This window comes from Anolis sagrei, chromosome 11, assembly GCF_037176765.1.
Source record: "Anolis sagrei isolate rAnoSag1 chromosome 11, rAnoSag1.mat, whole genome shotgun sequence".
NCBI classification, from domain to species: Eukaryota; Metazoa; Chordata; class Lepidosauria; order Squamata; family Dactyloidae; genus Anolis; species Anolis sagrei.
In genome coordinates this window covers 17,507,501-17,530,974 of record NC_090031.1, presented here as the reverse complement: position 1 = coordinate 17,530,974, position 23,474 = coordinate 17,507,501, and the positions used below count along the sequence as shown (strand labels likewise).

The following is a 23,474-nucleotide window of genomic DNA, read 5'->3' as shown; positions in this document are numbered from 1 at the left end:
TATTATTATACTATTGTTATTGTTGTTATTATTTATTCTATTATTATACTATATTATACTATATTATTATTATACTATTCTATTATACGATTGTTATTATTATTATTTATTCTATTATTATTACACTATTATATTATTATATTAGGTTCTTGTGGGTTTTTTCGGGCTATATGGCCATGTTCTAGAGGCATTTTCTCCTGACGTTTCGCCTGCATCTATGGCAAGCATCCTCAGAGGTAGTGAGGTCTGCTGGAACTAGGAAAATGGAAATTATTAATATACTATTCTATTATACTACTGTTATTGTTATTATTATTATTATTTATTCTATTATTATACTATTCTATTATTATACTATAATAATATTACACTATTATATTATTATTTCATTATTATTATACTATTCTATTATACTATTGATATTATTATACTATTCTATTATTATACTATTATATTATGCTATTATTATTATTATCATTGTTCTATTATTATACTATGATGATTAATATACGTACTATTGTATTATAATGTTGTTATTATTCTATTATTCTATTTATTCTATTATTATACTATTTTTATTGTTATTATTGTTGTTCTATTATTATACTATTATATTATACTATGGTTATTGTTGTTATTTATACTATTATTATTATACTATTATATTATACTATTGATATTATTATTATATTAGTATACTATTCTATTATTATACTATTCTATTATACTACTGTTATTATTATTTATTCTATTATTATTCTATTATTATACTATATTATATTGTTATTGCTATTATTTATTCTATTATTATACTATTTTATTGTTATTATTGTTGTTGTTCTAATATTATACTATTATTATTATTATTATTATTATTATTATTATTATTATTATTATACTGTTGTATTATTGTTATACTACGATTGTATACTATTGTTATTATTCCTTTTCGTTTGAAGACTTCATTTCCCAGAATGCCTGCGTATGGGCCGCAACGGCCGAGGTTGCCGGGAGTTGGAGTCCGGGAGGCCGTCCCGTGATGCATCGCGCCGGCGTTGCCGCACAGCACCCTGGGGCGGGTAGTGCGGGCGGCGCCTCCTGCGGGCGGTGCGAGGCCCGGCGGGACTGCATCCCCCATCATGCAGCGGGCGAGGGGCGGGGCCTGGGCTGGGACAGCAATGGCGGCCGGCCGGTAGAGCGCGCTGTGAGGCCTTCTCCTCGGGAGGGAAGCGGGAGGCGGAGGAGGAGGAGGAGTAGGCCGCGGACGGCGCGGACATGTCCGGCAGGGTCGAGAAAGCAGGTACCGGCGCCCAGGAGGAGGGCCAGGCCTTCCCTACCTCTCCCTCCTTCCCTCCCTCGTTTCCTTCCTATCTCTCTCTCCTTCCTCCCTTGGCTTTGCAGTCTTCTCCTCCCTCCCTCCCTTCCTTTCCATCTTTGCCTCCCTTCCTTCCCTCATTTCCTTTCTGTCTCTTTTCCCTTTTCTTTATAATCTTCTCCTTCCTTCCCTCCCTTTTCTCTCTCTTCCCTTCCTTCCTTCCTTTCATCCTTCCTCTCTTCTTTTCCTTCTCTCTTTCCTACCCTTCCCCTGACTCCTTCCCTTCTTTCCTATCTCATTCCCTATCTTTTCCTTCTTTTCTTCCTTCCTCCCTTGCCATCTTTGCCTTCCTTCCTTCCTTCTTTCCCCATCTTTTCCATCTCTTCTTTCTTTTCTTCCTTCCTCCCTTGCCCTCTTCTCCTACCTTCCCTCCTTCCCATCTTTTCCATCTCTTCCTTTCTTCCTCCCTTCCTTGCCATCACTTCCTTCCTTGCTTGCTTGCTTCCTTCCTTCCTATTTTCCCATCTTTCCTATCTCTTCCTTCCATCTTCCCCATTCCTTCCTCCCTTCCTCTTTTCAAATCTCTTCCTTCTTTTCTTCCTTCATTCCTTCTACCCTTTCCTTCCTTTCTTCCTCTTTTCCCATTTTCCCATATTCTCTATCTCTTCTTTCTTTCCTTTCTCTTTCCCTATATTTCCCTTCCTTCCTTCCTTCCTTCCTTCCTTCCTTCTTTCCCCATCTTTTCCATCTCTTCTTTTCTTCCTCCCTTGCCATATTTTCCTTCCTTCCTCTTTTCCATCTCTTCTTTCTTTTCTTCCTCTCTTGCCATCTTCTTCTTCCTTCCCTCCTTCCCATCTTTTCCGTCTTTTCCTTTTCTTCCTTCCTCTCTTGCCATCTTCTTCTTCCTTCCCTCCTTCCCATCTTTTCCATCTCTTCTTTTCTTCCTTCCTCCCTTACCATCTTCTCCTTCCTTCCTTCCTTCCCATCTTTTCTGTCTCTTCCTTCTTTTCTTCCTCCCTTGCCATCTTTTCCTTCCTTCCCCTTTTTTCTATCTTTTCCATCTCTTCTTTCTTTTCTTCCTTCTTCCCTTGTCATCTTTGCCTTCCTTCTTCTTTCCCCATCTTTTCCGTCTCTTCCTTTTCTTCCTCCCTTACCATCTTTTCCTTCCTTCCTCTTTACCCATCTTTTCCATCTCTTCTTTCTTTTCTTCCTTCCTCCCTTGCCATCTCTTCCTTCCTTCCTTCCTTCCTTCCTTCCTTCCTTCCTTCCTTCCTTCCTTCCTGTTTTCCCATCTTTCCTATCTCTTCCTTCCTTCTATCTTCTCCATTCCTTCCTCCCATCCTCTTTTCAAATCTTTTCCATCTCTTCTTTTCTTCTCCCTTGCTATGTTTTCCTTCACCCCTCCCTTCCTCGTTTCTCATCTTTCCCATCTCTCCCTTCTTTTTTCCTTCCTTCCTTCCTTCCTTCCTTCCTTCCTTCCTCTTTACCCCTTTTCCATATCTTCTTTCTTTTCTTCCTTCCCATCTTTTCTGTCTCTTCCTTCTTTTCTTCCTCCCTCCCTTGCCATATCTTCCTTCCATCTTCCCCATTCCTTCCTCCCTTCCTCTTTTCAAATCTTTTCCATTTCTTCCTTCTTTTCTTCCTTCCCCATTGCCATGTTTTCCTTCATCCCTCCCTCCCTCCCTTCTTTTCTTCCTTCCTCCCTTCCTCGTTGCCCATCTTTCCCATCTCTCCCTCCCTCCTTTTTTTCCTTCCTTCCATCTTCCCCTTCCTTCCTTCCTTCCTTCCTTCCTTCCTTCCTTCCTTCCTACCTACCTCTTTTCAAATCTTTTCCATTTCTTCCTTCTTTTCTTCCTTGCTCCCTTGCCATCTTTTCCTCCATCCCTCCCTCCCTCCCTTCCTTGCTTCCTTCTCCTTTCCCATCTCTTCCTTCTTTTCTTCCTCCCTCCCTTCCTTCCTTCCTTTCTCTCTTTCCATCTTTTCCATCTCTTCCTTCCTTCTTTTTTCCTTCCTTTCTTCCATCTTCCCCTTCCTTCATATCTTCATTCCTTCTTTCCTCTTTGAAAATCTTTTCCATCTCCCTTGTTTTATCTATCTTACCTTCCTTCCTTTTCTTTACAGTCTTTTCCTTCCTTCCTTCCTTCTCTTCCTTCCTTCCCTGCTACCTACCTGTCCCTTCTTTTCTTTTTCTTCCTCTTTTTCCATGTTTTCGTTCTCTTCCCCTTCCTTCCTTCCTTCCTTCCTTCCTTCCTCCCTTCCTCTCTTTCCATCTTTCCTTCCCCTTCTCTCGTTTCCTTTATACAGTTTCGTTCGTTTCTTTTTTCCTCCCTTTTCTTTACAATCTTTACCTTTCTTTCTCTCTCCATCCCTCTCCCCTTTCTTCTTACTTTCTTTCCATCTTCCTTCCTTCCTTTTATTTTCATCTTTTCCTTCCTTCTTTTTCTATCTTTCCTCCCTCCCCTTCTTTCAACCTTCGTTCCTTCTTTTTCCATCTTTCCTTCCTTCCTTTCCTCAGACCATCTCTGGGTTCCCCAAAGTATTTAAATGATTGCATTAGGAACTTGATTATAAGATGCCATTGATTGTGAGAAGCACAATCATTTCAGTACCATCAACAGAATACATATGTGTGTATATGTGTGTGTATATACACACACATATATACACATTTCTATTTAAGCACCCATGGGTTCGAACTCTCACTCCATTTTTAGAGATGTTTGGGGAGAGATGTTTGGGGAGAAAGTGTGCTTTAGAATCGAAGAAATAATAGTATATGTAATGATATATCTTGCAGAGAGTTACTAATCTCTGATTGTTCTTGGCTGTCGTTCATTCATTCTTTCTGCAAACTAAGATTCGGGTTCCTTTTCCGAAAACCATATTTTGGCTTTACCGCGGAAAACACCTTTGGGTACGTTTTAGTGCTGGAAACAAAGCTGTGAATGCACAATATAGCTGTTTCATCGGATGATTCGTCCATATGTTGCCATTGTATAGAGCAATGGTTGTCAACCTGTTGGTCCCTAGGAGTTTTGGCCTACAACTCCCAGGTATCCCAGCCAATTTCTGGGATTTGAAGGCCAAAACACTGGGGAAAACATCTGCTTTCCTGCCTTCCGGACTCTCGGTTGTTGCTGTTTATGGGCGTGTTGTTGTGTGTCAAGATTCAATCCGTGTTTTGCAAGCTAACTTGGTTTTGTTGTGCAGCATTTAATTAGCAAACGGAGATCAATATGGCCTTGTGTTGCGCGGCGTAAGGACCTTCCTTGGGGGAATGATGCGATGATATAGGGCCTTTCCTTTCCATTAATTGTTACACCATGTAACACCGTTTTTGTTCCTGGTTTATCGTTTCCTAATTGGTTTTATCATAAAAACATGGGGGGGGGGGAGTTTATTAAGTGGGAAAAAACTCAGTCTTTGTCGTGCAGCACATTTTGCTCTACTTTTTCATTGACTATCTCATCCAATTCCACCTAAGAGGGTTGAATGAAAAGTAATGCTTCCACTTTCGTAACTCCTCAATAGATGATAGTGCTGATATGCGGCAGGTACTGGCTTGTTGAATAGACTCTCCTCTACAGTTCCATTTTGGCCGGAAGCCTTAGCATTGAATGGTTGTGTTCTTAGAGTGTGAAGTATGGAACCTCTTGGATTCATCACTTACGCTTGAGGCTCAGGCGTCGGCGGTGTTCGGGAGGGCGAACTGCGACCTTACCTCGTAAAGGCTGATCTGGCCAGGGTGGTCCATGCCTTGGTCACCTCTAGATTAGACTATTGTAATGCGCTCTACGTGGGGCTGCCCTTGAAAACGGCTCGGAAATTTCAGCTAGTCCAGCGGGCGGCAGCCAGGATGTTAACTGGTGCTCCTTGCAGAGAGAGGTCAACCCTCCTGTTCAAGGAGCTCCATTGGCTGCCATTCATTTTCCGGTCCCAATTCAAGGTGCAGGTACTCACCTACAAAGCCCTAAACGGTTTGGGACCATCCTACCTGCGTGACCACATCTCCGTTTACGAACCCGCACGCTCCCTCCGATCATCTGGAGAGGCCCTGCTCTCGATCCCACCTGCGTCGCATGCGCGTTTGGTGGGGACGAGGGACAGGGCCTTGTCTGTGGTGGCCCCCCAACTCTGGGACTCTCTCCCTAAGGACTTCAGACAAGCCCCAACGTTGGCTGTCTTTAGGAATAGCCTGAAGACCTGGCTGTTCCAGTGTGCCTTTCCAGAATAGGAAACTCCTGGCTTCAAGTCCCAAATGCACTTTGTTAGAGATTCAGGATTATCTGCACATTGCACCTACCTCCAAATACCTCTACATATTACCTGTCAGGCTCAGCACTTTTAAATTTTGTCCGTTACATTTGGCCCGGCCTCTAGGTTTTTAAGTGCATCATGGTGTCATTGTTTTGTTGTTTTATTGTTTGCTTGATGTTTTATTATTTGCTTATGAGTTTTACTGTGTATTGTATGTTGTTGTTGGCGGCAGCCTTGGCCTTTGTAAGTCGCATCGAGTCCTTCGGGAGATTTTGCGGGGTATAAATAAAGTTAATAATAATAATAATAATAATAACCCTGTGCAGTTGGTCGGTCAATGCGACTTAAGCAACGTGCAGTCATTGAATTCTGGACAACAGAAGGTGTCACCCCAAAGGAGATTCATCAGAGAATGCAAGCTGTTTATGGAGATTGTGTTGATGTGAGTACTGTGTGTCGTTGGGTGAGTAAGTTTAAAGATGTTGAGGTGGGAACATCTGACTTACATGACAAACAAAGAGTTGGACATCCTGTGACAACAACCACCGAGTTTCACAAGCAAAAGATTGACAGCTTGATTCAGGACAATCGTCATATCACTCAGAAAGAAACTGCAAACATAATCAGCATTTCACAAGAATGTGTTGGTCACATGATTGCTTTGCTTGGCTATCGGAAGATCTGTGCACGATGGGTACCCAGGATGAGAGAACCGTGAGATGCTGGTTGCGGAAACAGAGTGTCGACGTCTTCTGTGACGGCTTCAGAAAACTTGTTCATTGTTGGCAGAAATGTATCCAGTTGTCTGGTGAATAGTGGCAGTTAAAGAGCACATTCTAAGGATTATTTCTACGTTTGATTTATTAAAATATTCTCATCCAAACCCAAGTAACAAAGGTGGAGGCATTACTTTTCATTCAACCCTCGTAGTTTGTGGCAGGCACAGAAATAAAGTTTCTGGAGTAGAACAAATGCTTCAAACTAGAAACAGATTTTTTTTTAATTTTGTTACAGAGTGTTGTTGTACTTGTTATTTATACTCTGCTTTCTTCTCTTAAGTGAGCATCAAAACCGTTATAGTTACAGGAGTTTTAGGATCGTGATTAGTGTGCCTTTGGTTTTGTCTTTTATTGTTGACTAGCTTGGGTACCCAGCGATGCCCAGGCTATTTGAAAAAGGCCCTGTTTGTTTTGGGGTGTTAGATCATACCATTTAGTTAATTAATAACACTATTTATTAGAAAGAAGCCATTCTTTGATTTCGTTGTTTATGAATGCTCCCATTAGACAATACATAACAATGTGGGTGAACTAAAATTTCCAGAATCGTGGGACAATTCTCCCCAAACCAGGCCTGTACACACACTTGGCCATGTTGGGTCTGTTTGCCAAGTGTGGTCCAGATAAGACGTCAGCTGGCTTCAGTACTCTCTGCGCGCAGGTGAACTACAACTCCCAAAATCAAGGTCCATTTCCACAAAGCCCTGCAGTACGTTCAGTTCGTCATGCGGTTTCTCTGTGCCAAGTTTGATCCCGGTCCATTGTCGGTGGGGGCCACAGTTTCTCTGGATGCAGGTGAACTACAACTCTCAGATTCCCAAGGCAATCACTCCCAAACTCCACTTTTATTCACAGTTGCGTATGTTGAGTCTGTGTGCTAAGTTTGGTCAAGATCTGTCATTGATGTGGTTCAGAGTGCTCTGGGTGCAGGGTGAACTACAACTCCCACATGGGTGGGTCATCCCCCCCCCCAATCCTTCCAGTATTATTTATTTATTTATGGCATTTCTATGCCGCCTTTCTTACCCCGAAGGGGACTCAGAGTGGCTTACAAGATGTATTTTCATACAATATATTATATTATTAGCATTGTACAATATCAGTATTATATATTACTACTAGCTGTGCCCTGCCACGCGTTGCTGTGGCCTATAGTAAGAATTTTCAAAGTAGAGGTAGATGTCTGGACTATTATGAAAGAGCTGTACCTACCTATTCTTTCCTCCCTTTTTCTTCCCCTTCCCCTTTCTCTCCTTTCTTCCTTTTCTACCTCTTTTTTTCATACCTTCTTTTGCTCTTTGGTTTCATCATTCCCATCCAAACCCAAGTAACAAAGGTGGAGGCATTACTTTTCATTCAACCCTCGTAGTTTGTGGCAGGCACAAACTTCCTTCCCTCCCCCTTCCTTCCCTCCCCCTTCCTCTACTTCTTCCTTTGTCTCCTTTCTTCCCTCCCTGTTTCCTTCCTTCTTTCACTTTTTATTTCCTTTTCTCTTTCCTCCCCTTTTTCTTTCCTTTCTACTTTCTCTTCTTCTTTCCTTCAGTACCTCTTTCTTTCCTTCCTTCTCCCCCCTCCTTCCCTCTTTCCTTCTTTCCCTCCCTCCTTCTCTCTTTCCTTCCCCCTTTCCCTCCTACATTCCTTCCTTTTTTCTCTTTCTTCTTTCTTCTCTCCTTCCTTCCTGTCTGTTCTCCCGCAATACTATGATAGAGTCCCTTCTAACTCTATTCTATGAGTCTATTTAATATAGTAATATTTTGAATTTAAAGGTATTTTTGTGGGGTTTTTTTCAGTGATGGTCACTCCTTGGATTGCAAGGAGTTTTGTTGCCAAATTTGGGATCATTTGGCCCAGTAGTTTTTTTGTTTTTAAGCTACTCATTACGCACAGAGCATTTTTATATAGAGATATTATATATAGATAGATAGATAGATAGATAGATAGATAGAGATATTGCACTATACCATTATATTGTAATATTATTATTTTATTTATTTGTTTATTTATTTAACTTGTATACCGCTAATCCCAGTTTGGCTCGGAGCGGTTTACATAAGCAGATTAAAACAATACAATTAGCTTGAAAAATAACAATAACAAAACAATAGACGGCGAGAACAGTCATAGTCTGTTATGTTGGTCATCAAGGTTCTGTGTGCCATGCGTGTTCGAGATCTGCCATCGGGGGCTTCAGAATTCTCTCTGGATGCAGGATGAACTACAACTCCCACATGAAGCAAACCCTTTCAATATGTTCAGTTGGCTAACAGGGTACTGTGTGCCATGTTTGGTCCAGATCTGTCCTTGGTGAGGTTCTGAGTGCTCTGAATGCAGGGTGAACTAATCCCCAAACCTCTTGTTCAGTCCAGAGGACAGGAGCAGAATTCAAAACGATCTTGACAGATTAGAGAGATGGGCCAAAACTAACAAAATGAAGTTCAACAGGGACAAATGCAAGATACTCCACTTTGGCAGAAAAAATGAAATGCAAAGATACAGAATGGGGGACAATGAGGCTCGAGAGCAGTACGTGTGAAAAAGATCTTGGAGTCCTCGTGGACAACAAGTTAAACATGAGCCAACAATGTGATGTGGCGGCAAAAAAAGCCAATGGGATTTTGGCCTGCATCAATAGGAGCATAGTGTCTAGATCTAGGGAAGTAATGCTACCCCTCTATTCTGCTTTGGCTAGACCACACCTGGAATATTGTGTCCAATTCTGGGCACCACAATTCAAGAGAGATATTGACAAGCTGGAATGTGTCCAGAGGAGGGCGACTAAAATGATCAAGGGTCTGGAGAACAAGCCCTATGAGGAGCGGCTTAGGGAACTGGGGATGTTTAGCCTGAAGAAGAGAAGGCTGAGAGGAGATATGATAGCCATGTATAAATACGTGAGAGGAAGCCACAGGGAGGAGGGAGCAAGCTTGTTTTCTGCTTCCTTGGAGACTAGGACGCGGAACAATGGCTTCAAACTACAAGAGAGGAGATTCCATCTGGACATGAGGAAGAACTTCCTGACTGTGAGAGCCGTTCAGCAGTGGAACTCTCTGCCCCGGAGTGTGGTGGAGGCTCCTTCTTTGGAAGCTTTTAAGCAGAGGCTGGATGGCCATTTGTCAGGGGTGATTTGAATGCAATATTCCTGCTTCTTGGCAGAATGGGGTTGGACTGGATGACCCATGAGGTCTCTTCCAACTCTTTGATTCTATGATTCTATGCTGATCAATTGCTCTATTTGCTGTACACCATAGGAAAGGGTTAAGGGAGAAGTAGTGGGTGGGGTCATGCAAATTCCACACCAATTCAGAGAGACAGGAATCCTGGGATGTCCATTCTGGAGGACAAACAGGAAATCCAGGATGAAATTGTCCCTGAATGAATGCCTTCACTTGGGTGGTGGGCAGTATGGCGTTTGTGGAGGACACTGGCAGGGCTCTTGGGTATGTTCATGGCACTCACTATAACCTTCAAGGTCATTGGAGGGAGGGCCATTAGTGTCTCCTGAGTAGTGGGAGCCATAGCTGTTTATGGAGGCAGGAGCTTGTCTATGCCATATACACACATACATATTTTCACTTTTATTATGTAGATAGATGGATGGATGGATGGATGGATGGATGGATAGATAGATAGATAGATAGATAGATAGATAGATAGATAGATGTGGTCAGTGCACTAAACAATCTATCAGTTGTTCAAACCAACCTGTCCTGAGTTCCATCAGACTGAGAGAGCCTGGGCTTGGTTATTTGGGTTGACTTTTGACGTGTGTATTCGTGGTATAGTTTCAATCTTTGTATTATGTGTTTTGCCTGTGTTGCACCCTGTCTGGATGGGTTGTCATCATTATTTTCCTCGAGTCTAGCGCGCCATTGAATCTAATGTGCACCATAGTTTTCAAAACCCTGAAACTAAATATTTTAATATGTGAGTTGCTTTGAGAGAGAGAGATATATAAACTGATCAAAGGTCTGGAGAACAAGCTCTATGAGGAGCGGCTTAAGGAGCTGGGCATGTTTAACCTGAAGAAGAGAAGGCTGAGAGGAGATATGATAGCCATGTATAAATATGTGAGAGGAAGCCACAGGGAGGAGGGAGCAAGTTCGTTTTCTGCTTCCTTGGAGACTAGGACGCGGAACAATGGCTTCAAACTACAAGAGAGGAGATTCCATCTGAACATTAGGAAGAACTTCCTGACTGTGAGAGCCGTTCAGCAGTGGAACTCTCTGACCCAGAGTGTGGTGGAGGCTCCTTCTGTGGAAGCCTTTAAACAGAGGCTGGATGGCCATCTGTCAGGGGTGATTTGAATGCAATATTCCTGCTTCTTGGCAGAATGGGGTTGGACTGGATGGCCCATGAGGTCTCTTCCAACTCTATGATTCTATGATTCTAAATAAACATAATAATAAACATAATAATAGTAGTTTTGCAAGGCTGTGAGCCTTTTCTTCCAAAGAAGACTGATCTCCCATCAAACTACAAATCCCAGCATCCCATTGCCATTAATTGTGAGTTGCTTTGAGAGAAAGTGAGATAAATAAACATAATAATAAACATAGTAATAGTAGTTTTGCAAGGCTGTGAGCCTTTTCTTCCAAAGAAGATTGATCCCCCACCAAACTACAAATCCCAGCATCCCATTGCCATTAATTGTGAGTTGCTTTGAGAGAGAGAAAGTGAGATATAAATAAACATAATAGTAAACATAGTAATAGTTTTGCAAGGCCGTGAGCCTTCTCTTCCAAAGAAGACTGATCTCCCACCAAACTACAAATCCCAGCATCCCATTGCCATTAATTGTGAGTTGCTTTGAGAGAAAGTGAGATAAATAAACATAATAATAGTAGTTTTGCAAGGCCATGGGCCTTTTCTTCCAAAGAAGACTGATCTCCCACCAAACTACAAATCCCAGCATCCCATTGCCATTAATTGTGAGTTTCTTTGAGGGAGAGAAAGTGAGATATAAATAAACATAATAATAGTAGTTTTGCAAGGCCGTGAGCCTTTTCTTCCAAAGAAGACTGATCTCCCACCAAACTACAAATCCCAGCATCCCATTGCCATTAATTGTGAGTTTCTTTGAGAGAGAGAAAGTGAGATATAAATGAACATAATAGTAGTAGTTTTGCAAGGCGGTGAGCCTTTTCTTCCCAAGAAGACTGATCTCCCACCAAACTACAAATCCCAGCATCCCGTTGTTGTTGTTGTTTGGTTCTGATGGGGATTGCCAGCCACCGAATGCTATATCCTCATAGTGTCTCCCATGCCAATGAATCAGCACTGGATTGCAAGCAGTGTTGTTTCTCAAGTATAACAACCTATCCAGATTTTCTCCAGAACCCCAACGATGCCATTGGCTGCTCCTTCTTTCCAATGAAGAAATGGGCTCGCTTTGGAGGCTTGAGCACGAAGAAGGAGAAGAAGAAAGGGAGTAATATAAGTTGAGCATCACTTCTTGAAACGCTCCAGAATCCAAATGCAAAGCAATATCATTGCTTTCCAGTGGCTTCATGCGCTACAACAACAGTGCGTCTAAAGCTGCCTCCAGGCTATGTGTTGAAGGCGACTTCTTTGAAGCGTGTTTCGACTTGGGTCTCGACTTTCAAGATCTGTCATTATGTGCATTACAGGTCTGTGCTGGAAGGCGGTTGCTTAATCCGGCGGCGCATGTTGCAGAGACAGTAGCAGAGAAGATGCCGCTGGAAGGCAGGGAATTGTTTGGAGATTGTTGTTGTTATAATTATTACTAGCTGTCCCCTGCCATGTGTTGCTGTGGCACAGTCTGTGTGTATGTGCTTTGTGTGTGTATATATACGTGGTTTTGCGCATGCGTTGTAATATATTGTTTTATATTTTTTGGCTTTTACAGTGTCTTCAGCTGTGTTTTCCAGTGTTTTAATGAGTGATGGTCACTCGTTGACCTGCTAGGTCACTTGTTGACCTTTAATCGTTATTGGAGTTCAGAATGCTCTTTGATTGTAGGTGAACTATAAATCCCAGCAACTACAACTCCCAAGTGACAAAATCAATTTTTTGATTGATGGTCACTCATTGGCCTGATAGGCGTCTTGTGTCCAAATTTGGTGTCAATTCGCCCAGTGGTTTTTGAGTTATGTTAATCCCACAAACGAACATTACATTTTTATTTATATAGACTAGCCGTCCCCTGCCACGCGTTGCAATGGCCCAGTCTGGTGAACTGCAAAATAAAGTAACGAGAAAGAGTGGGTTTCTAATATATGTAATTTCTTTATGCTTGTGGGTAAACAGTATTTCTTGTTAGGTTCTTGTGGGTTTTTTCGGGCTATAGAGCCATGTTCTAGAGGCATTTCTCCTGACGTTTCGCCTGCATCTACATTCACACCTAACTGCAGCAGGGAAGAGCTCCTTGCCCCACCCCAGCCATTCCACAGACATATAAACCCATTTTTCCTACTTCCAGCAGACCTCACAACCTCTGAGGAAGCTTGCCATAGATGCAGGCGAAACGTCAGGAGAAATGCCTCTAGAACATGGCTCTATAGCCCGAAAAAACCCACAAGAACCTAGTGATTCCAGCCATGAAAGCCTTCAACAATACAGTATTTCTTGTTGTTTCTTTGTCAGTGTTGATGTGGAGAGTGTCTGGTTTGCCTACTCTGGAACATGCAACATGCAAATTGTCCTTCTTTAGGGGTCCCTTTCAAATCTATTATACTATATCTCTCTGTGTGCTTGGGAAACTATGTTTTAATCTGTTTATTGCATTTATATGTTTTAACTGTTTTATAATTTTATGTGTTGTATTTATTATTTATATATTAAATTATTTATACAATTAAAAACTATGGTGAGGTGGATCTGTAATTGGTTAAATGGATGAACCCAGAGGGTGATTCTCCCCAATGCTTCCTCTTCATCCCGGAAAGAAGTGACAAGTGGAGTGCCACAAGCAGGGTTCCGTCGTGGGCCTGGTCCTGTTCAACATCTTTATTAATGACTTAGATGAAGGGCTAGAAGGCAGGATCATCAAGTTTGCAGACGACACCAAATTGGGAAAGAGAGCCAATACTCCAGAGGACAGGAGCAGGATTCAAAACGATCTTGACAGACTAGAGAGATGATTAGCCAAAACTAATAAAATGAAGTTTAACAGGGACAAATGCAAGATACCCCACTTTGGCAGGAAAAACAAAATGCAAAGATACAGAATAGGGGGCAATGCCTGGCTCGAGAGCAGTACATGTGAAAAAGATCTTGGAGTCCTCGTGGACAATGAGTTAAACATGAGCCAACAATGTGATGTGGTGGCAAAAAAAGCCAATGGGATTTTGGCCTGCATCAAGAGGAGTATAGTGTCTAGATCTAGGGAAGTCATGCTCCCCATGCTTTATTCTGCTTTGGTTAGACCACACCTGGAATATTGTGTCCAATTCTGGGCACCACAATTCAAGAGAGATATTGACAAGCTGGAATGTGTCCAGAGGAGGGCGACTAAAACGATCAAGGGTCTGGAGAACAAGCCCTATGAGGAGCGGCTTAAGGAGCTGGGCATGTTTAGCCTAAAGAAGAGAAGGCTGAGAGGAGATATGATAGCCATGTATAAATATGTGAGAGGAAGCCACAGGGAGGAGGGAGCAAGCTTGTTTTCTGCTTCCTTGGAGACTAGGATGTAGAACAATGTCTTCAAACTACAAAAGGAGATTCCATCTGAACATGAAGAAGAACTTCTTGACTGCGAGAGCCGTTCAGCAGTGGAACTCTCTGCCCCGGAGTGTGGTGGAGGCTCCTTCTTTGGAAGCTTTTAAGCAGAGGCTGGATGGCCATCTGTCAGGGGTGATTTGAATGCAATATTCCTGCTTCTTGGCAGGGGGTTGGACTGGATGGCCCATGAGGTCTCTTCCAACTCTTTGATTCTATGATTCTAGACCACACCTGGAATATTGTGTCCAATTCTTGGCACCACATTTGAAGGGAGATATTGACAAGCTGGAATGTGTCCAGAGGAGGGCGACTAGAGTGATCAAAGGTCTGGAGAACAAGCCCTATGAGGAGCGGCTTAAGGAGCTGGGCATGTTTAGCCTAAAGAAGAGAAGGCTGAGAGGAGATATGATAGCCATGTATAAATATGTGAGAGGAAGCCACAGGGAGGAGGAAGCAAGCTTGTTTTCTGCTTCCTTGGAGACTAGGACGCGGAACAATGGCTTCAAACTACAAGAGAGGAGATTCCATCTGAACATGAGGAAGAACTTCCTGACTGCGAGAGCCGTTCAGCAGTGGAACTCTCTGCCCCGGAGTGTGGTGGAGGCTCCTTCTTTGGAAGCTTTTAAACAGAGGCTGGATGGCCATCTGTCAGGGGTGATTTGAATCCTCATATATCCTCTTATTTATGTCTCTTTTTGGCTGCAGCCAGAAAAGAGACTCTACCATAAATAAGAGGATATATGAGGGCCTCCTTCTATTACTATTATTACTATTATTGTTATTATTATTATTATTATTATTATTATTATTATTATTTAGCAGAGGCTGAATGATTATCTGTCGGGAGGGCTTTGATAGTGCATTTCCCTTATGGCAGAAGGAGGTTGGACTGGATGGGCCTTGAAGGCTTGTTCCTACTCTACGATTCTATTACTGTTATTGTTATTATTATTATTATTGGGCAGAGGCTGAATGGCCATCAGTCAGGTGGACTTTGATTGTGTCCTCCTTTAGAAAAGAGACATATCTTATTTATGGTAGAGTCTCTTTTCTGGCTGCAGCCAAAAAGAGACATATCTTGATGTTTGAGTGATGTTGGAACCTGGGTTGGAATGAGCCTGAAGTATCAATGAAGACGCACATAAACAATCAATATGAGTCACGCCTCTCCTTCCAGTGAGGAAGTAGGCAAACATCAACCATAGACACAGAAAGGGAAGTAAGTCTGTGGTGGGAAACAATGAATGGAGGTGGCTTATCTCCGCTTTAAGTCTTTCCAAAGTGCAAAAAAACAATGACTAGGAGCAAGCCTTTTTGCAGGCAGAACCCAAGTTACGAATGAGTTCAGTTCTACATGTTCTACAGGCTTGTGTATGTTAAGTCGGAATAGGCATGTGTTTTAAGTGTAACCCCAGCCAAATATGGGGCTGAAGGAGGTTGGACTAGATGCCCTCTGTGGGTCTCTTCCAACTCTAGGATTCTATGCTAGATCTATTACAGAACTAGCCGTCCCCTGCCATGCATTGCTGTGGCCCAGTCTGTGTATATGTGCTTTGTGTGTGTATATGTCTTTGTGTATATGTGTATATATGTGTGTTTGCATATGTATATAGAATCATAGAATCAAAGAGTTGGAAGAGACCTCATGGGCCATCCAGTCCAACCCCCTGCCAAGAAGTAGGAATATTGAATTCAAATCACCCCTGACAGATGGCCATCCAGCCTCTGTTTAAAAGCCTCCAAAGAAGGAGCCTCCACCACACTCCGGGGCAGAGAGTTCCACTGCTGAATGGCTCTCACAGTCAGGAAGTTCTTCCTCATGTTATTATTATTATTATTATTATTTGCTTTATTTCTATACCGCATTTTTCAGCCCTTAACAGGCGACTCAATGCAGTTTACATGGTACAATTATCAAACAGTGTCAGTGCAATTAAAACATAACAATGCAACAAACAGGATCAACAGCATCAATCCGCAACAGTTAACAATCAACAAGACAGATCAACAAAACAGACATAACATAACGCCTCAGTTGAAATCAGATCCGTTCTCATAATCCTTGTGCCATTCCTATGTTCCATTTACCGTCTTCCTATGATTGGTTGCACTGCTTAACCAAACGCTTGTTCATAAAGCCAGGTCTTAACCATTCTCCGAAACGTCAGCAGCGAAGGTGCCTGTCTGATGTCTGCCGGTAGGGCATTCCATAGCCGAGGGGCCACCACTGAGAAGGCCCTGTCTCTCGTCCCCGCCAAGCGTGCCTGTGACGCAGGCGGGATCGAGAGCAGGGCCTCCCCAGACGATCTTAATGTTCTGGTCGGTTCATAGGTGGATATGCGTTCGGAGAGGTAAGCAGGGCCAGAACCGTTCAGATGGAAATGTGGTTTTGTGCATGCACTGTAATGTTTTATTTTTATTTTTAAGTCCTTCCGCTGTGTTTTTCAGTGCTTTTATGAGTAATGGTCACTCGTTGGTCTGATACGTGTATTGTGTCCAAATTTTTTGTCAATTCGTCCAGTGGTTTCTGAGTTATGTTAATCCCACAAATGAACACTACATTTTTATTTAGATAGACTAGCTGTGCCCTGCCACGCATTGCTGTGGCCCACATGGAGGTTCTGTGTGGAAGGTTTGGCCCAATTCTATCGTTGGTGGGGTTCAGAATGCTCTGTGATTGTCAGTGAACTATAAATCCCAGCAACTACAACTCACAAATGTCAAGATTCTATTTTCACCAAACTTCACCAGTGTTCACATTTGGGCATATTGAGTATTTGTGTAGAGTTTGGTCCAGATCCATCATTGTTTGAGTCCACAGTGCTCTCTGGATGTAGGTGAACTATAATTCCCAAACTCAAGGTCAATGTCCACCAAACCCTTCCAGTTTTTTCTGTTGGTCATGTGAGCCCTGTGTGCTAAGTTTGGCCCAATTCCATCATTTGGTGGAGTTCAGAATGCTCTTTGATTGCAGGTAAACTATAAATCCCAGCAACGACAATTCCCAAATTACAAAATCATAATTTTTGAGTGATGGTCACTCCTTGTGTTGTGAGATGTTTTGTTGCCAAATTTGGTGTGATTTCGTTCATTGGTTCTTTTGTTTTTAGGGTACTCATTATGCACAGAGCATATATATATATGTATATGTATATGTATATATATATATATATATATATATACATACACACATGCATACACACACACATATTATATTATTAGCATGACACAATATCAGTATTATATGTTACTATATTGTACTATACCATTATATTGCAATATTATTAGTACTATTAAATGTGTGTGTGTGTGTATATATATATATATATAATTATAATTTGTATTATTATTATATTGTATTACATTATAATGTTATAAATATTATATGTATATACAATATATTATATTATTAGTAAGGCTCAGAAGATAATATAAGATTTCTCTCCCTTCCTGTTGTCTCAGCCGCGTTCTTAACTAGGACTTGTTTGCAAGTCGAATGTTTGTAACTCAGGGATGGCCTGTATCTCTCTTGCGCGCTCTGTGAGCTTGGCAGGCGAGCATCACGAGGCCAAAAGCCCATCCAGCAAAGCCATTGATTTGTCCTCAAAGCCCTCCACTGCTGCGCGACAGCCGGCCAAGCGGAAACAAAAAAAAGCGGGCAAACGCACAGCCCGTGTTTCTAAACGCAGAGTACATTCCTGGGGCTATTTTTAAGGCCTCACGTCGTCGGCAGGGATTCGGGACTCGGGACGGTTTGGAAAGCAGGGAAGGAAGACGCTTCGCTTGCAAACGTTCAGGACCAACTATAGGTGTGGGCTTCATTGCCATTCTTACACTTAGTGTGACAGAATCATAGTGTTGGAAAGGACCCCCAAAGGGCATCCAATCCAACCCAAGTCCCAAACAAATACTCTATTTATTTAAATCTAATGCTCATCCTTTTTGGACTGAATGATCTCACCAAAATGAGGCTTTGTGTTAGATTCGTATCATATGGTAATCTCATTGAGCTACATTATTATTATTATTATTACTACTACTACTAGTAGTATGCTTATTTATACCTTACTTAGATTCACAACATATGGTAATCTCAGTGGGCTACATTATTATTATGATATTTATTTTGTTTATTATTATATTTATACCCTGTTTAGATTCACATAATATGATCACCTACATCATCATCATCATCATTATTATTATATTAATTTATACCCCGCTTAGATTCGCGTCATATGGTCATTTACATTATTATTATTATTATTATATTTGTATTTAGATTCTTAGATTCTTAGATTCATGTCATATGATCATATTATATTTATTATTATTATTTTTATTTATGTATACCCCACTTAGATTCAAGTCATATGCTCATCTACACTCTTATTATATTTATTATTATTTTATTTATTTATGTATACTCCACTTAGATTCAAGTCATATGGTCATCTGTTATTATTATATTTATTATTATGTTATTATTATATTTATTATTATAATATTTATTTATTTATACTTCTCTTAGATTCGTGTCATATGGTCATCTACATTATTATTATTATCTTTATTATTATTATATTTATTTATTTATACCCCGCTTAAATTCATGTCATATGGTCATCTACATTATTCTTATTCTTATTATTCTTATTATTCTTATTATTATTATTATATTTGTGTTTATTTATAGCCATCAGCAGAGTGATCTTGTTAGTTGTGGACTCATCTTGTTGTGTATTGTCATTAGAGATACTACTACTACTAATAATAATAATAATATTTGCAGATATATCACACAGTCCTAGACAATTGGGAAAACACTTTGTCAGCGCCAATTGTGTTTAAGTGCAGGCCAAGGTCTTTAGGCACTGCATCCTGTGTGATGATCACCACTGGGACCCCTTACCTGGCTTGTGCCAGAGTCTTTGCAGTTCGATCTTTAAATCGTCATATCGTATTAAAAGATTGAACTGCTACAACTCTGGCACAAGCCAGTAAAGATGGTTCCAGGGTTGATCGGCACACTGGGTGCAGTGCCTAAAGACCTTGGTCTGCACTTAAACACAATCGGCGCTGACAAAGTGTCTTCCCAAGTGTCTAGGACTGTGTGATGTATCTGCAAATAATATTATTATTAGTAGTAGTATTATTATTATCTCTAATGGCCCAATGACAATACACAACAAGATGAGTCCTCAACAAACAAGATCACTCTGCTGGCTGTTGTATTGGATCATACGTCGGAAACTTCCCAAGTGTCTAGGACTGTGATGTATCGGCGATTATTATTATTATTATTTTGCCACTTTTTGCACATCACGTTTGGCAGCAAATAAGTCGTTTTGGTTCTGTGCGCATTGCATGAGGCTCATTTCTGCAAAGCGCCTTGTTGGCAGCGAGGCTGCAAATTACGGGTTCCGGATTTGCAATGAGGAAGGCTCCGTTGGAGGGGCAAGCAGAGGTTTATTTTTGGACACCCTCTTTTCGGCCCGGAAAATAAATTTAGACATTGTCTCCCGTTCCAGACTTTCTTCTCACCCCGAAGTCAGCTGTCTTTTGCATTCCTTTCGGCTCCAGCTGTCTCTCTTCCCAACCCCACACCTCCATTCCTTTCTCTGGCGCCTCCCAAAAGGCCCCACATTTGTGAAACATTGCGTTTTTCCCCTTTGGAATTAAACCATGCTCTTGCTGAACAGCACCCGGGCCGGCTCTCCTCCCATCATGCACCAAAGCCCGATGTCAATCTAGAACAGATTGCATCTTTGCATCTTGGTGATGCACTTCTGAGACACGCATCCTCTCGTGAAACAGAAGAAGGTTGGACTAGATGCCCTCTGGGGGTCTCTTCCAACTCTAGGATTCTATGATAGGAATATTATAGAATACAGTGCATCTTATCTGTCATAGCTGTCATGTCTGTCCCTTCCAATATTGGATTCTATGAGTGATATATTATAGAATATACTGCATCTTATCTATCATATCTATGGCTGAATGGCCATCTATTGGGAGGGCTTTGACTGTGCCTTTCTTTTTGGCAGAAGGAGGTTGGACTATATGCCCTCTGGGGGTCTCTTCCAACTCTAGGATTCTTTGATAGGTATATTATAGAATACAGTACATCTTATCTATCATACCTATGACTAAATGGTCATCTATCAGGAGGGCTTTGATTGTGCCTTCCTTTCTGGCTGAAGGGGGTTGAACTAGATGCCCTCTAGGGGTCTCTTCCAACCCTAAGATTCTAAGATAGGTATATTATAAAACAGAGTGTATCTTATCTATCACGTCTACACCTGGATAGTCTAGATGTCTATATATCATGTCTAGATGCCCTCTGGGGGTCTCTTCCAAAGGTATATTATAGAATACAGTGCATCTTATCTGTCATATCTATGGCTGAATGGTTGTCTAGTTGGAGGGTTTTGACTGTGCCTTTCTTTCTGGCAGAAGGAGGTTGGACTATATGCCCTCTGGGGGTCTCTTCCAACTCTAGGATTCTATGATACGTATATTATAGAATACAGTACATCTTATCTATCATTTCTATGACTGAATTGTCATCTATCGGGAGGGCTTTGATTGTGCCTTCCTTTCTGGCTGAAGGGGGTTGAACTAGATGCTCTCTAGGGGTCTCTTCCAACCCTAAAATTCTAAGATAGGTATATTATAAAACATAGTGTATCTTATCTATCACGTCTACACCTGGATAGTCTAGATATCATGTCTAGATGCCCTCTGGGGGTCCCTTCCAATATTGGATTCTATGAGAGAGATATTATAGAATACTAGCCATCTCCTGCCACACGTTGCTGTGGCCCAGTTTGTGTATATGTGTTTTGTGTGTGTGTGTGTGTGTATGTGTGTATATATTTGTGTATATATGTATACATGTGTGCTTGTATATATGTGTATGTGTGGTTTTGCACATGTGTAGTAATGTATTTTTTGGTTTTTGGCTTTTTAAGTCTCTTCTGCTATGTTTTTCAGTGTTTTATGAGTGATGGTCACTCGTTGGACTGGTAGGTGTATTGTGTCCAAATTTGGTGTCAATTCATCCAATGGTTTTTGAGTTCTATTAATCCCACAAACAAACATTACATTTTTATATAGATAGTGCATCTTATCTATCATATCTATGGCTGAATGGTTGTCTATTGGAAGGGCTTTGACTGGGCCTTTCTTTCTGGCAGAAGGTTGGACTGGATGCCCTCTGGGGGTCTCTACCAACTCTAGGATTCTATGATAGGTATAATATGGAATGTAGTGGATCTTATCTATCATATCTATGGCTGGATGAGCATCTGCCAGGAGGGCTTCGATTGTGCCTTCCTTACTGGCTGAAGGGGGTTGAACTAGATGCCCTCTAAGGGTCTCTTCCAACCCTATGATAGGTATATTATAGAATATAATGCATGTTATCGATCATGGCTACGGCTGGATGGTCCTCTGTTGGGTGGACTTTGCCTTCCTTTCTAGTTAACAGGAGTTAGACTAGATGCCCTCTGGGGGTCTCTTCTTGCCGCCCTTGGCTTTGGAAAGAGCAGCTTTCCAGGGAGAGAGAAAGAGGGAGGGAGGGCAGAGATTACATAAACCTCTGCCGCGTGCCTCCAACGCCTTCTTCGTTTCCACCTCTTTGCAAAATGCATGCGCTGGAGCCGGCCTCTCCAGTTGTCTGGCTTCCAAAGCAGCTGCAACGTGCATTATTCATCATCTGCACCCGCAACTGGGGGGTGGGGGGTGGAATAAGGGGGAAGAACTACATATCCTTGGGTTGCATCACGTTCTTGCAAGCCGCCCCAAGTCCCTATGGGGAGAAAGGATGGAGAGAAATAAAGATGATAATAATAGTGATGACTATTATTATTATTATTATTATTATTATTATTATTATTATTATGTAATATCATATATTATAAAATATTAATATAATAATATAGTTAGGTCATTTGTAACAGTAAAACATAAAAAGTATTAATTGTTGGGTTTTGGATTTTAAGAACGGACCCATTGGAAAATGCATGAGGATGTGGGCGAACTACAATTCCCACCATTGCATGTCATTGTTCCAGCTCCACCAGTATTCAAAGTTGGCGATGTTGGGTCTGCCTGCCAAGCTTGGTCCTTATCCATCATTAGCTGGGTAATAGTGCTCTCTCTAATCAGGTGAACTATAACTCCCAGCATCCAGGGTTAATTTCCTCTAAATCCAAGCAGAACTTAAAGTTGGCTATATTGGGTCTGCCTGCCAAGTTTGGTCCAGATCCATCATTAGGTGGGTACATAGTGCTCTCTGCAATCAAGTGAACTATAACTCCCAGCATCCAGGGTTAATTTCCTCTAAATCCAAGCAGAATTTAAAGTTGGCCATGTTGGGTCTGCCTGCCAAGTTTGGTCCAGATCCATCATTAGGTGGGTACATAGTGCTCTCTGCAATCAAGTGAACTATAACTCCCAGCATCCAGGGTTAATTTCCTCTAAATCCAAGCAGAATTTAAAGTTGGCCATGTTGGGTCTGCCTGCCAAGTTTGGTCCAGATCCATCATTAGGTGGGGGACATAGTGCTCTCTGTAATCAAGTGAACTATAACTCCCAGCATCCAGGGTTGTTAATTTCCTCTAAATCCAAGCAGAATTTAAAGTTGGCCATGTTGGGTCTGCCTGCCAAGTTTGGTCCAGATCCATCATTAGGTGGGCACATAGTGCTTTCTGTAATCAAGTGAACTATAACTCCCAGCATCCAGGGTTGTTAATTTCCTCTAAATCCAAGCAGAATTTAAAGTTGGCCATGTTGGGTCTGCCTGCCAAGTTTGGTCCAGATCCATCATTAGGTGGGGACATAGTGCTTTCTGTAATCAAGTGAACTATAACTCCCAGCATCCAGGGTTGTTAATTTCCTCTAAATCCAAGCAGAATTTAAAGTTGGCCATGTTGGGTCTGCCTGCCAAGTTTGGTCCAGATCCATCATTAGGTGGGGACATAGTGCTTTCTGTAATCAAGTGAACTATAACTCCCAGCATCCAGGGTTGTTAATTTCCTCTAAATCCAAGCAGAATTTAAAGTTGGCCATGTTGGGTCTGCCTGCCAAGTTTGGTCCAGATCCATCATTAGGTGGGGACATAGTGCTTTCTGTAATCAAGTGAACTATAACTCCCAGCATCCAGGGTTGTTAATTTCCTCTAAATCCAAGCAGAATTTAAAGTTGGCCATGTTGGGTCTGCCTGCCAAGTTTGGTCCAGATCCATCATTAGGTGGGGACATAGTGCTTTCTGTAATCAAGTGAACTATAACTCCCAGCATCCAGGGTTGTTAATTTCCTCTAAATCCAAGCAGAATTGACTGTGTTAGGTCTGTGTGCCAGGTTTGGTCCAGGTCCATCTTACTGATTATTATTATCAGTAGTAGTAGGAATCGTACCCCACTTTTCTCCCAAGGCTG

At 41.7% G+C, this 23,474-nt stretch overlaps 1 protein-coding gene across 1 annotated transcript in view; it reads left to right on the top strand.

Annotated features, from left to right (window-relative positions):
* Window positions 1-1,160: 1,160 nt before the first annotated feature.
* RAPGEF1 (Rap guanine nucleotide exchange factor 1) overlaps window positions 1,161-23,474 on the top strand; it is a 96,237-nt gene continuing 73,923 nt past the window's right edge. The window contains exon 1 of the mRNA XM_067471971.1: window positions 1,161-1,300. Coding sequence (XP_067328072.1) covers window positions 1,276-1,300 — 25 coding nt within the window. The 5' untranslated portion in view covers window positions 1,161-1,275. The remainder of the gene's footprint in view (window positions 1,301-23,474) is intronic.